Genomic DNA, 14,455 nt, shown 5'->3' with positions numbered 1-14,455 from the left:
ATAAAACAATAAATATTTAACTTAAAAAAATACTTGTATACTGAGAATTTCAAAACTAAGCATTTTATCTAAAATGTGACGTTTTTACTGCATCTATTTTCCAAGAAGCAAAACACTTCTCTGTTTTTGTTCTGTCTGGGTTTTTAGCTAAGAAAAAAATAACAGGAAATTTTGAAATAAATAATATCCTCAGACACTTGCCGACAGAACTATTTTTCTGGCAGCCTCTGCTGCGTTATTATTCATCGTATACCAGATACCTAGATAACAGTATGGGCGGTTAGGAAAGGGTAAGAAAAGGGCAGACACCCAAGTATCCCTAGTACCTGGATGTACCCTATTTCCCACCGAACCCTGGCCCCGTAGCTCCTCGGCAGGTGGCATGCAGCTTTTGCAAGAGCGCGGCGAGGCGCCCGCCGGCTGGTGGGATCTGAGCTAAGGCTGGTGCACCCTTCTGAAGGATTCGCTACAAATGCGTTCGCTCGTCAGAGGCAACCTGGTTTCCTGTTTTGATTCGTTTTCAGTAGGGATTAAGCGCTAGCTGTCTCCCAGCTCAGCTTTGCGACAGCGTGACGGAAATGGGTGAGATTTAAGAACCCCCCAAAACACTGCAAAAGCTTCTTGTTTTTCAAAAAACATGGGCGACTGTCAACGGGAGAGAGCATGAACTTCAGTGACCGCGTTGTACCTGTCAACAGTTATTATTCAGAGACACAGCAAGACTTTGGCAACTTCCCCACCCTTCCTCGGACCCCCAACCCAACCCTTCATGTCCTTCACCCTCCAGCTCCCTCTCGCCCCTTGCTCCCCACGTCACCATGACCCAGCAGCTCTGCCCTGCTGTCACCAGCTGTCACCAGGGCAAGGTGCCCGCCCCTCTGCATGGCACCCCTGTGCTGACCCTCACTGCTGCTCTGTTGCTACCTCCCATCAGTAAATTTAGCCTAAAACAGGGAAGCAGGGATGCCACTGGGCACAGGGTGAGGTTTGCCACAGTGCGCTGTCAAACAGGGAGGCCCCAAGGCTCCTCAGATCTTACTCTCGCACAGCTGGCTGGGTACTTTGCCTTTGTATACCTGGACTTGAGGAAAGAGAGGGAAATTATTACAGTGTGGTCTCATATTGCTCTTTCAGAACTTTGCTGGTGTACTTGGTTTTTGTATTAGTATTTGCTTGCAGCTCTACCAGCGCCTCTGGATTTACTGCCAGTGCCATCTCCTGTACGCAGCATCTGCCTACATAGTTCCATGGGGTGGAGTGGGATTTTTTTTACATCAATAAAGGCCGTAAAGAACCCCTAAATGTAAATACCAATTAACTATCAAGAGTATTACCAAGCCTTATGAGGCCTTACTGCACCCCATTTTCACCATGTATTTTCTTTCATTCTTGTCTGTTCTCTTCTTTCTTCCAGACGTGGCTTCCTCTGTCTCCACAACCTCCTCTATCATTTGTTCTGCCCCTGGGACTGCTACCCCTTCCATGAGACACAAAGCCATTTATTTCCTATAAAAACCTTCAATTTGCTAGCACCGAACCCTCCTTCATCTTATTCCTTTGAAGTCCCAGGGCTTAACCACACGCACTCCGCCTCTGAGGCTTTAGGAAGCAACGCTGTGCCAGTCACACGCTCTGCTCTTCCACTGCAGACCGGGTTTTGGTGATACCTTTCCAGACTCTGTTGAAAGACAGGGTCCAGCTTTCTCAAGGAGCTTTGTGCAGTCATCCTGCAGCTCTCATCACCTACTGTGCTCCTTTTAATCATGTAATTTCAGCAACGGAAGCTCCTCATAATCTCACGTTGCAGTGCGATGTCAGGGCACGTCTCACAGCCAGCACATTGCCCGGCAGATCCTCAGCAGATGGGATTTGCTGATAGGAAGCAATTACGGTCCCATAGCAGCCCAGACAACTGGAATTACCACTCACAAACCAGGCATTACCCAGAAACTGGGCTGGAAGCTAAACATATCCCCGCTTTTGTGATGCCCGACTGCACTTTAATCCAACAAAAGCAACTGGGCCATTTGGAAGGGAGTGGAGAGGAAAAGCCTCTTAAAAATGCTCTCCAAAAACCTCAGAGACTTGTTCCCAAAAGGGCTAGACGAAACATGCCGACAGATCTCCATTTGTTGTTTACAGTTTGCCCTGTTTATATTTAAGTAGATGTTTCAGCTGGTTGGTCAGAATAAACATCAGTGGTCTTACCGCGTAAAGAGTGTGGAAAGATAAGCAAGGCATGCTGCTGTCCCATGAGAAGTAGTGTGCTGCAGATGAGTCTGTCCCACTTTATTACTTTTGGTCCGTTATTTGCAATATGGCAATTCCAGGAGAGAGGAGAGCTAACAGCTCTGACTGGAGCCAGCTGCATCACCAGCCCAATGCATTACGGTCTTCATCTTTGGTATTTCTTTCACCTTCTCTTGCCACACACTTCTTTCACCAATTAATCCTTTAGTTTGTGTCTACTGCACAGACTAGATGACCACAATGGGTCCTGTTTGCCATATATGCCAGGACAATTGACTATGGGACAATTGACATAGCTCTGCCCTGCAATACAAGGTGGCATCTCACCATGCTTGCCTGGGGAAGGAGCCACCTGGCATTTATCACCTGCTGAGACTACACAACCACCAACACTGCTCCTCATCCACCCCATGGCATCTTAGCCACCCAACACAACAAATCACTTTTCACCAGCTCATGGTCTGGGCCAGGGGAAGGAGCGGGGACATGGAGCACATGGCAGGAGTGCAGCGAGCCGTCAGCGGCCACTGCAGGTGACACAGATCGGCGCCGCTAGCACACTTCCTGATGGAGGCTCTGCACCCTCAGACTTCACAAATGTCTAAGATCTTGTAAGATATGGGGCTGTGCCGTCTGAGAAATTTGCTACTTTCTGGCAAACACTTTGCTGTTGCTACTTGTGAAGCCCATTCATCAAATGCGCTGCACCAAGCGTTTGGGCTGAAGGTCCCTCGGTGGATGCTTCAAGGTTTTGCTGACTCCCACTGTACTTACCAAAAAAAAGTAGCCACCAAGTGCTGGAAGCAGAGGGAAGGGAGGGAGGCCAAGTGCTAGGGAGAGGTAAGGCAGGGGTGAGCACAGCCTCACTCAAGGAGCCCAGGAGGAGAGCGCAGGCAGAACGGCAGCTTGCCATGTTCCACAAAGCCAGCTCGGTTCGAAAGTTGTATAGGAACTTGTATCTTGTTTCTTTTGTGCTGGTGAGGGGAAACCCAAGCAATTAAGATTCATGCAGCCCCAAACTCCTCAGCAGCAGTCACTACTAAGGGCTCTCCATGCTGCAGCTGGGCTTTCCTTGCCCCACACCGTTGGGTGTTTGCGTTCGCCTCTCCATCTCTCTGTACCTCATCCCCATCACCTGCGTGTCCCTTCCATTGCAATGCCGGCTGCTCTTCCCAGCCCAGCCAGGCACCTCACAGCAGAAAGGAGTATGGTCTCCTCTGTAGCCCCGCTGTGTCCCCCGTGGGATATGGAGTGCTTCCTCCTGCCACAAGGACCATCCATGAGCCAGTGTTTGCCCACTGCTCCCCCCCTGCAGCTGGACATTTTCCCTCAGTAGGAGGGTAGGGGAAAGCTAATTTATAGCTGTGGTGGAGCAAGGTAGGAAATTCCAGTCCTCTGTAAGCTCAACCGCAAAAACATTTCCGTCACTAAAAGCATTTCATGATCTTCTCTGTAGCATCAGGTTTTTTGGGTAAGAATCTGAGCCAAACTTCATTCCGTGTTTTCACTCATTGACTTGACTAGAAGGAACCATTCTTAATTGGTAATTAACTAGATGAGAGGTCGTTGCCTTGGACCGTGGCATGACCTGTTTCACCTGCTCCCTGTTCCTCTACTCCATCAGGGCTCACGTGCAGCCTGGACAGAGGCAGAAACTGATCTGGGGGTTTCTTACTCTGTGGGCTTGACGTGAAAGCAAACCAGTATTTTCCAATACTACATACAGTCCCTCAGGAACAGGCAGGAAGAAAAAAAAAAAAGGCAAAAAAGCAAAAGCTTTGAATTCTGCACGCCGCTAGAATAAAGTGTATGTAAGTGTAAAGAGAGGCTTGCACGCACATTGAAGTATTTTTAGAGTGGCAATGAGAGACTGCTGTGCTGGCGACAGCAGCGCCTTCAACATCTACTGCAGGCACTGGCCTTGAGATGGCTAGCACACCCCTGCAGAGGGCTTACACTTGCACGCTGAACGCTCTCATAGCCCCCATCCCCAGCTCTTACCAGTGACGTGGTAACTGCACACGGTAACAACAAATTAGCAGTAACAGTAATACGACTTAACCATATCATACTCCTGTCACCGGTAGCTTTACGCTGCTGGATTCTGAACTGTGGTATAGGTGCACCATGGCATGATGGAGAGGTCAAAATGGGCTCAGGAGAGGGTATGAGTTCGTTTCGGGGGGCAGTGCTGGAATGCAGGTAGAACTTCACATCTGCCTTTTCAGCAGGGTTTTTTTCATAAAAATCAACTCCCCTTCCAAAAGTTGGTAATACAGTGCTCAGCTTCCGTTTATGTTGCTCACCTTTGGCTGTCAGTAAGTTGCACTTTCATATAGAAAAGTGGATTTACTGAACTCATGTGCTATAAAGTCAACCTGGGATCTTCGCACTTTTTTCTCCTTCGTGTATGTTATCCCCTGGCACGAAGACTGTGGAGGCTGAGTTGTATCATTAGCTGTGCCTATGGGACCCAACTGCTTTTAAGAACAGAAACACCTCCCCCGTTGATACACAGGCAGCAACAGGACAGAAAAAAAAAACCCGCAGAAATCCTTTCCACTCAGCTGAGTAGGGCTAACAGCGAACAGAAGTACAGAGATGGCTCTCGTGTTCCCAGAGCCCACAGCTGTGGCTGAATGCCCACAGGGGTGGATGTCTTAAGTAACACAGCGACAATTTTACAACGTTGCTATTAAGAGCACAGTAACCGATTTTAAATACTCCCCCAGCTACAAAAAGCAAAGGGACCTGGTCCCAGCTGGGAGGCGGCGTGGGCTGCTCCTGGCTCAGCACACGTTCTCCGGTAGCTCCTGAGAGCAGTCAGCTCAAGCTGACATAAAGTGGGAAAATACCCAACAAATCCCACGAGAAAAATGCCTGTCTTCAGAATAATTCAGGCTGATTTCAAAATGATTTAAAAAAAAATATTTAAAGGTGAAGGGTCTTTCTCTCATACAGCTGTCTCTGAGCCCCCAAAGGTGAAATAAGGTCTATGTTTGTGTAGTCTGATCCTTCAGGATATTCCCTATCAGCTTCCAGGAAAACATTTGAGGCTATTTTTGTAGTTCTATTCTGAACAGCAGATACTGACCACTCCTGGAGACAGGCCACTTGTCTCATGGACCTCTGTTGTGATCTACAATCACTCTTTTATACTCTCATGTGCTTAAATTAAGCTCTAGGAATAACATAGGAACACATACCCATCTCTTGCTCTGATTTCTCTCCACATAACTCCAAATCTACCATAGCCATACACTGTTAAAGCTCTACTTGAGCTATTAAAATGTCATTTTATGGAGGATATGAGTACAGGGCTCCAAGGCAAGAGGCACCATTACAGATTTAACCACTGGTAGGAAATAAATGGGTCAACGAACAGACCACTCCAACAGACCCGTCTGTCTCTTTGCAGACAGATTGATATCAACGTGAAGCAGAACCGTTGTGCAAGGTGTAACGTCTTCCAACGGCAGAGAGCTCAACTTGATGTGGTTTGGTGAACATCATCTTTTCAAATCAGTGACATGTTACTGCCTTTCAGGTATGACTTTCTTCAGGCCTTGCTGAGCTTCTGCAGTAAGCTGGAAAGGAATTTCTTGATTTGCTGAGCTGCCCAAATTCTGCTTACGCCTATGGTGTTGCAGAGTCTCCAGTTTATTTGCTACTTAAACTACGGGTCTCTTATAGTCATGTGTTGGTGCTGAGATAGCAATTAATACCACCGAAAACAGTAACTAGGAGCTCATGAGGTATCACTGGAACAAGATAGACTTATTTTTAATGGCAATTCTCCTGCTACAGTATTTTTCCACTGACCAAAAGACTGGAGCATGAACTTGAACCTCCTTGAACACTGTGTTGATACAGTTATTTTTCTATGCCTTATCATATCCCTTATCTAAACATTGTGGTATGGGCTGTTTTTATCATTAATAGTTAGGATATTAAGAACTGTTGATTGCTGGGCTGATAGAAATTTTGCCTGAACCCCTGCATTGTTCAGTATTTTGGGAGTTCTCTCTCTTATTAGGAACACAGTTAGTTTGAGGTTTTATGTGAAATAAAACAATTTTAAAATGGAATTTGAAACCTAAATTGAGTAATTTGAATTTTAAAAGACAGTTGTAAGGAACTTTGGATTTCCTGCCAATACTAAGTGCTCCAAAGGAAAATGAGAAAGAGGTGATAATTGATAATGTTGGGATTTTCAGTAGAGCTCTGACTTTTGCGTTATGCTTTAATGCCTCCAATATACTTGGAGATATTATATTTGATATTTAAATCCCTAAATGTAGCTGCTTGGTTCACATGTCTATCATGACTATTTTGTCCTACTTGAATGAAAAAAAAAAATATATTGTTTTACAGCTGTTTTCACATCTAAAGACCATGAAGGTGTTTTAGAGGTGGGCATACCCCAAATGCAGAATGCATTGAATTGTGCTGAATGACAAAATCAGCTGCAATCAGTGCCTAAGATGCCTCCATTCGTCTAAGCAGCAGAGATGGAGATGCACACCCAGAAGTCTGGGGAGGCAGCTGGAGGGCTGTCTCTGCTTCACTGCTGTAACTCATCCATGGGCACCCCACTGCAGTCCTCAGTCATTGCCAACTGGACCACTTGCAGCCACTAACTTCTTTTTTGCCGTGTTTCCAGGGACCTGCAAAGACCTCCTTGATGGCACCCTCACCTGGAGCACAGGCCATGGGAACAGACCTAAGAAAAGAAGCTGAATTGCAGCAGGTTCCTACATCAGAAGGTAAATATTTCATCTGCCTGCATGACATTACAGTGCTGCTTAATAATCGTGCTGCCTGCTGTCCGTACACACCATTTGGGTGCTATCAGTTCACTCACCATGCAATGTCACTCCCAGCAACTAGTTTCAGTATGGAATCTTGTTTAATGAGACCAATACTGTTTGTAGCCAAAGCCTGTTCCGTGCAACCAGTCTCAGTTTGTTATCAATCAGTTAAATTTTCAGTTTACCTGGGGAATATCTGCTACAGCAGAATTACTCCTACTATCTTTATAAAGTCCTAAAGGCCACATCGAGTGTTGCATTTCCACCAGAATAATTTAAAATCAGAGAAATCTAACTTTTTTTTTTTTTTTTTTTTTTAAAAAGGCCAGAGAAGTCAATAGAGGTCCACTGAAGACCTGGAACTTTAGACACTGCACACTTCGCCAAGAGTTGGCCAGTTCATTGTTCACTCCTCCAGGCTTGCTAAGGTGTCCAATTTTCAGAATTACATGAGCTGAAAACAGAAGACATGCAGGAGAAAATTGAAACCACAACCTTTCCACAAGATTTCTATGCTACAAAGTGTACATTTTCACGGACTGTGTGTATTTAACGTTTAAGTGAAAAGATCTGGTGGAAAAGCACACTTGGCCATAAGAGCATTTTTCTCTTGGCCCATCACAGGGCTTCACACACCTGCGATGGCGCAGTATTTTCACTGATCTCCTATTTTAAGATCTGACAAAGCTACTTCCAACGTTCACATTGTCTCAGGTGCCATCTGAGATGATTATCAAGATGCACATCCCTGCTATCAGAGCAAGTGGTTTGACAAGAAAATCAATGTCACCATCAAGAAACCAAAGACAAAAAAGGAAGACACTTGGCTTTTAAATGAGCTTTCTAATATGATGGAAATAAGTCTTTCATGTTACATAAAAGCATATGGAACAACTACTGAATACTGTATTAGTTTCTTCAAAACTATTCTTGACTCTGGCAAAGACTGGGAGAAGGAGTGGATTGCAGTGAATGAAATAGTCAATGAAAGAAGGGAAAGTAAATTAAATTGACTAAATTCCACCACTTTTTTCATTAAAAAGAAGTATAAACTTTAAGGACAAAAAAAAGAAATCAGTCAGGAAGGATGACAGAGTACAAAGCAACAGGCAGGCATTGCAACAATATCACTTAAAATGTTGATTGCAATAAAAAGCAAAGGCAGGCACTGGAAGCAAAAATGGCCACAGTAGAAACGTATAATAAAAGGTAACTATTAGGAAATCTCATATTTATTGTAGTATATTCCCAACTAGGAGGAATTCCTTCCTTCTTAAAGATATAAAAAAGATGGGTTGAAGATTTTGCTGCATCCTTAATGTTCTCCGACAGAAGAAAGGTTTGAGCTTTGTAATTTAAAGAAGATGGAAGTATCTGACATTTGCTGGGAAGACATTGCTCAGAAGTAATTTTAAAAAAATCTTGAAAGATTAAAGACCAATAAATACCTAGGCAAAGACCTAGCAGGAGCAGAACCAAGTATGCACAGAAGGTGCAAAAAGAAAATAATTAGAATCAAATTCTGGAAGATAAAATGAGTTATTCCAGAAAAAAAATAAAAGGAGCTATTTTTATTACCAGACTCTACTACAGATTTGTAGCGTTAGAAAGGCCATAGACACCAGACACAGAACAACCCGCATTTTGCTTCAAGCAATCTTGTCCAGACAATATCACCACCCTGAATCATGCCACAGAAGTGGTGAATGAGAACTGCAACAGACGGGAACTTTGTCAATATCCACGGAAATGTTTGATAAGATGCATCGGAACAGGTTGCCCAAAGACTCTGTCCTTGGCTTTCAAGCAGTAGCTAGTCAGTGCCACAGCCGACTTGTTCTAGTGTCGGCGACAGTCCTGCTCCGAGTGTTGATCTAATGCTGGCCCCGTGCGCTAAGTCTGACTAAATGAATTTAAGAAGTGGCCTCCAGCCAGTACTACTGTGATTCTGTGATTTCACAATAGAAATGAGGCTCATTGGGGCAATATGAGCTTAATCCTCCCTCAACGCAAATAATACAATTCAGATAATTAAAAAATCCATTTTAAATTCACAGAGGTGTACTAAAGGATTCGTTCAACACTAGGCACAGGTTTGTTCCCTGTCTCTGCCTAATTTAAGGCTGTATTGATTTTATTACATAAAAATTCATTGAAACAGGTCTGATGTAGACAGATGCCAAGTCTGACTTCTTTGTGGGTGATATGTGTATTATTAATAAATTAGTTGGAGACATGCATCAGCAGACAGATGGTATTGCAAATTCTGTCAAGCAAATAGAACTTGTTAATAAATACATGACAAGTTATGAAGAATGATATATCTGCTTAGATATGCATTTATTTGGAAGGTAGTCTTTAAAACCATAATAAATTCCCTTTAGATGAGGATCATAGCTTTATGAATGTTAAGGTATTCAGAATACAGAAAGCAATGAGAAATGGTATGAACGGTCACTCTAATTAACAGGAACACCAAACTGGAAACCTTTAGAATAAAAGTCTTAGTCTGTTTACATTAGAGTCTTGAGGGGAAAAAACCTCAAGTCTTTTCAAGGCAGGATGGACAAGTTGGATTCTGTGTAGAATAATCAAGGTAAAATGGACCACTGGACCGAGGAACAAAGCGCTGCTTTTGTTACTGTGAGTAGCTGGACCGTTGCAAGTAAGCCTATGTGTAGATAATGCAACAAAAGCAGCTGAAGCATTTCTAGGATGCTGATAAAAGGGTTTTCACTCACGTTTATTCCTTTGTTCTACTGGAACAAGAGACTGAAAGCAAATTTCAAGACACACTAAAGTGCCATCTTTATATCTGAATATCAAAGATCTGAATGAAAGCACCCAGGACAAGGCTGACTCACGCTATGTGACCTCTTGAGCATCTGACCAGTGTAGGAAGAATAGTGAAATGAAAAGGGAACTTGGTCCTTTTCTGTATGCTCCTTTCATTGCTGCCTTCATAAGCTGGACTAGCAGGAGCCCATGAGCGCATGACAATATGGAATATCTATGTGCCTGAACTTAACTCGGTGTTAGGCGCAACTTTCCCAGCCCTGACATACTTCTACGAATGCCTGTATAGAGCAAGACGCCTATTTTTGAAAAGGGAAAACTGTGACATAGGGACATGGAGTGCTTCTCCCTACTTGATACAGAGAGACCCAAGCACTCTCCACAGGTCTGAGCCGTGCCAAGAGGAACAGCTCTGATGCAGAGATCATGTAATGGTAATGGTGTCACATTAATGTTGTACCAGCCCAGAAGACAGTGGCCTGTTCGCTAAGTGTGGCATTAGCCTCAGACATCTGTGCCACTTTTAGACTACAGCCAGCTTGAAACGCAGGGAGAGATGCTTGTTTCTGTCCCCATCCAGGTAGGAATGCGACATGCTGAAGACTACGCAAGAACCTCTACACAGCATCTGAAATACTAAACTCTCTCTCTTCTCTCTCCTGTCTGCTAATGTAAAGGATTTACCAAAGACCGTAAGCTGTTAGGTGAATAGATATAGGAATGGATATAGGTAACTCACCCATTTAAGTGGTTTTGCTAAGTAAGGGCATTTGAAACTCTGTCCTAGACACCTCTCCAGTGGGATTCACTTGTCTGCTTCTTCTGCAGCACTGCAAGTGTACTGGCACCCCGAGAGTATCACATAGTGTCTTCACTGTCGGTTATTCTGCTGAGGATCGAACTCATTGAAATAATTAAAATGATTACTCCCATGTGCTCCTTTACTCACATGCACAGTAGCTATAAAATCAGACCCTGGAAATGAAGAATTTTTGCCAGTGGAACTGATTTGCATGTTATAATAAAGGCACTTCTGATGTATTTTAGTCGAGACGGGGGCTGAATACATGTGCCTGTTATCAGGGCTGTGCTTTATGTTAAGACAGCCCTGCATTGTGCACTGCGTAATGAATTCCAGAAAACACAGCTTCTTATTGTTGTCAGTTATTGGGGGCTCACTCTCCTAATGAGATACATAAATATCTTTCATTAACATTAACGGCGATTGTGTGCTTGGCTCCTGTGGAGAACAGTGCTTTCTGTCTAGCTATGCCCGTTACGATGAAAATGCTATCACAGTTAGTGCAAAAATTTGCCTTTATGATGTTGGTTGTTCAGACAGCTTTTGGTACCATTTACAGAATTACCCCTGTATCACTTTGACCTGTTTATTTCCTTGCTTTGGACTGCTACAATAAATGTTTAAACCTATTTTTATACCCACAGCTTCAAAATGCAAAGGGGGGGACTGGGTGCTAAACTCTGTTACATACAGGCAAAACACCAGCCTGGGCTTAACACATAAGTGTACGCTTTACTTTAAGCCACCTGATTGAAATCAGTGGGACTTCTCAAAGCATTAAGCAGTTCACTAATTGTTTTACCCTACTTTGTTCACGGGCTGTTGTTAGCGACTGAGAGGTGGACACTGTACAGTATTGAACTCTGAGTGCAGTGAGCCACTGGATAGGTTGGGAAGGGGTTCTTAAAGAAACTCATTGAAAACTCTTATAGCAAACATCCACAGAGATTTCCCTTGAAAAATATATAATCTAAGAGCCAAGACAGTTGTTGGCCCCACCTGTACGATGCAGTTTGCACACCCAGGGATACTCCCCATCACTGCACCAGCTGGCAGACAACAGCAATGTCCTTACCACTTTGCCCTAAATCTCCAGAGCAGAGGGGGCACATGCAAACAGCCCACTGGCAATGGTGACAGCCTGTGCTAACCCCCACCAGCCCCACAAATTACCTGAGAGAGTCCCCGCGGAGCAGGGCCAAACCTGTGCCAGGGCCTGTGCTAGAGAATGAGCACGACAGACCATCGATCTCAGTGCCTGCGCACGCTCCCCGCTCCTGGATCGCTCACGGGGATGGGCATAGCCCATGTGTCAGGCAGGTACCATAATCCTCCCTTCACTGGCTGTGACCTCCGTTGCTGGTGGTTCACTCCATTCTCAGCACAAAACAAGTGCTTGCATGGGCTGCCCTAAGCTTTCCTTTCCAGAACAGCCATGACCTGACCACGTGGAGGTCTCTCCAGGACAGTCTAATTTGGGGGAAGATTACTGAAGAGGCTGAGGATCAGTTCTGGAGGTATTTCATAGGATGAACTCTTTTCTCCCTGTTGCGTATGAAGTTCTTCTATTCATGCAACAACCTGATTTTGTCAGTTTGTGCCAGAAAAAAATTAGTGTTTCATGGAAAATCAGCCCTGTAATTATGAATATACCCACCATCCCTCAAACGTGTATAAGGGCCTTAAGTTACAAATGTATTTACGTATACGTGTCTACACATATATAATGTGTTCATGTTTATAATAGATAATATACGACATAAAGTAGATAATATACCAAACTTTCACCTGGCCTAATTGACCTTTAGGAAGACTAGGGGATAAAATTTCCAAAGACACTCACATAGGTCATGAAATGTATGCCCTACTGAAAGTCACCGAATCAGATTTTCCGAACTATTTCAGTGTCTAAAGATGCCGACAGACACCTACTGCAATTCCACAAAAGTATCTAGGCAAAGTGCATGTTGAATTCATCTCAAGCCCACAAAGACTCAGAAAGAACCGAAGAAAACTACTTGTAAAGATTTATCTAAATACCTGCAGCAGAATCACTTAGATGCATTTGAAAATGTTACCCAGAATAATTAAGTGGAATAGGTATAATGGAATTTAAAATCTTAAACTAATGGCATTTGAAAGATAGCAGTCAAAGAGAGTCCCAACCCAAATATAGGCACAATATGCAGCAATAAATATTTTCCTGTTTAAATATGAAGGCAAGAAAAATATGAAGTATAAAATAAAAGCAAGAAAAAACATTTTGTTGGGCATATTTGAGAGAAATAACTTGCAAGTAAAAGTGCCTGTTAACTCTTAAAGCTGGTATCCAACCTCAACTGCATTATGATATGATACAAATGCACAGCATACTTTGCTTTTCTTTTTGGTTTCCATTTTAACTTAATTTTCTGCAACTGAGCGAGATCAGACGGTGTGAAGTTGCCAGCACTGGATAGGAAGGCAACATGATCCCCAATACTGGTCTGCATACGGTAACGGTGCCTAAACAGAATGGATTAACAGCATGTTCAGTGACTGTTGGAAAACAAGCAATATTATTTAAAACCGTAATGAGGCTCAGCAAACATCCAGCTAAATAGAAGAGGGAAATAATTCTCACTTCACTAGAACACTTAGCACAATGGGGTGCACAGACTGACTTCTAATTTTCTTCATATTTAGTAAATCAGGGAAACACAAGCTTGGGGAAACAATGCCTGGTCTGAGCTCGGATCTCATCGTCACATCCCTTCTGAAGTTAACTCTGAAGACTAGACCTGTTATGCATGGCAGCTGAATTAATTATAAAATGTTAGACTGGTCTCCTACCAGCCATCGGTCTGCTGCCATGAAGACAAGAATGAGAGAGTGAAGATCTTTGGATGACTTTTTTCGCAGATGTAATTAGGGCACACTTGTGATCTTCACGATACGCCGCTCCAGGTCACCCCCATACCCATGTGAGCTGCCAGGCTGCTCTTACACACACCGCTTATAACAGCCCGTGCTGAATTACTACAACAAAGCTAGATCCTTTCTGTAAAATAGCCAGGTAGTCTTATTCCTCCATGCACACCAAATGCCCACGCTGACCAGAAGCTCTAAATGACCCCTTTGACCATTCCACATTTTTTCAGTGAATGGTGCTGTAGTAAGGACCAGAAATGTTAATAAAATTTAACGAAGATCACCCTCCCCTCCATCAGCATCTTTCCCTTCCTTTAACAAATTTCATCTTTCCCTCCATTACTCTATTATGAGAGAGAAAATGGCTGACGTACCCCATGGCGATGTTCATAGTAAGCCAATTTGGATTTGGTTAAGACAAAGAAGCGCACTTTAAAGTTGGAGGGTGAAGTCCTTCTCTTCTGCTGGGATTTTTTGATCAGCAGTTCCTCCAGGAGCACACAGTTATTCATGGCTGAGCCAAAAATGGTCCCCTCCCAGGACATGGGATGTCTGCTCTATGCGCTGAGTGCCCGTCCAAGAAAGACACACAAGAAGGAAGACAGTTAATTTAAAAAAAAGAAAAAAAAAGGTGTTCAAAAGGCAGCGTAGGTGCTTTGAGCTTTATCTTCCCATCTACAGCAAAGCTTCCTTTCTGTCAAACCATAACCACATCCTCTCTGAAGTCATAAAACGAACAGCACATGTTGAAATATACGCTAAGGTAAATGTTGTGGAAAAAATAACATTTCAGGGACATTCAGTAGATGTGAGTCAATGATTAAGGATTAATTAAGAAGGGGTGTGGCATGATTAAGCATCTGTCTCCTACTCACCCTTTTAGTAA

The 14,455-nt window shown here is 43.6% G+C and overlaps 1 protein-coding gene across 1 annotated transcript in view; it reads right to left on the bottom strand.

Moving 5' to 3' along the window:
- Nucleotides 1–14,114, bottom strand: part of ITK (IL2-inducible T-cell kinase) — a 31,834-nt gene extending 17,720 nt beyond the window's left edge. Inside the window, exon 1 of the mRNA XM_009893113.1 lies at nt 13,944–14,114. Within this exon, the coding sequence (XP_009891415.1) occupies nt 13,944–14,114 (171 nt within the window). The remainder of the gene's footprint in view (nt 1–13,943) is intronic.
- Between the last annotated feature and the right edge of the window lie 341 nt (nt 14,115–14,455).

The sequence above is a fragment of the Charadrius vociferus genome, unplaced genomic scaffold (genome assembly GCF_000708025.1).
Source record: "Charadrius vociferus isolate BGI_N301 unplaced genomic scaffold, ASM70802v2 scaffold1041, whole genome shotgun sequence".
Taxonomy (NCBI): Eukaryota; Metazoa; Chordata; class Aves; order Charadriiformes; family Charadriidae; genus Charadrius; species Charadrius vociferus.
Note: the sequence above shows the minus strand (reverse complement) of the source record. Positions and strands in the feature narration are given on the sequence as shown.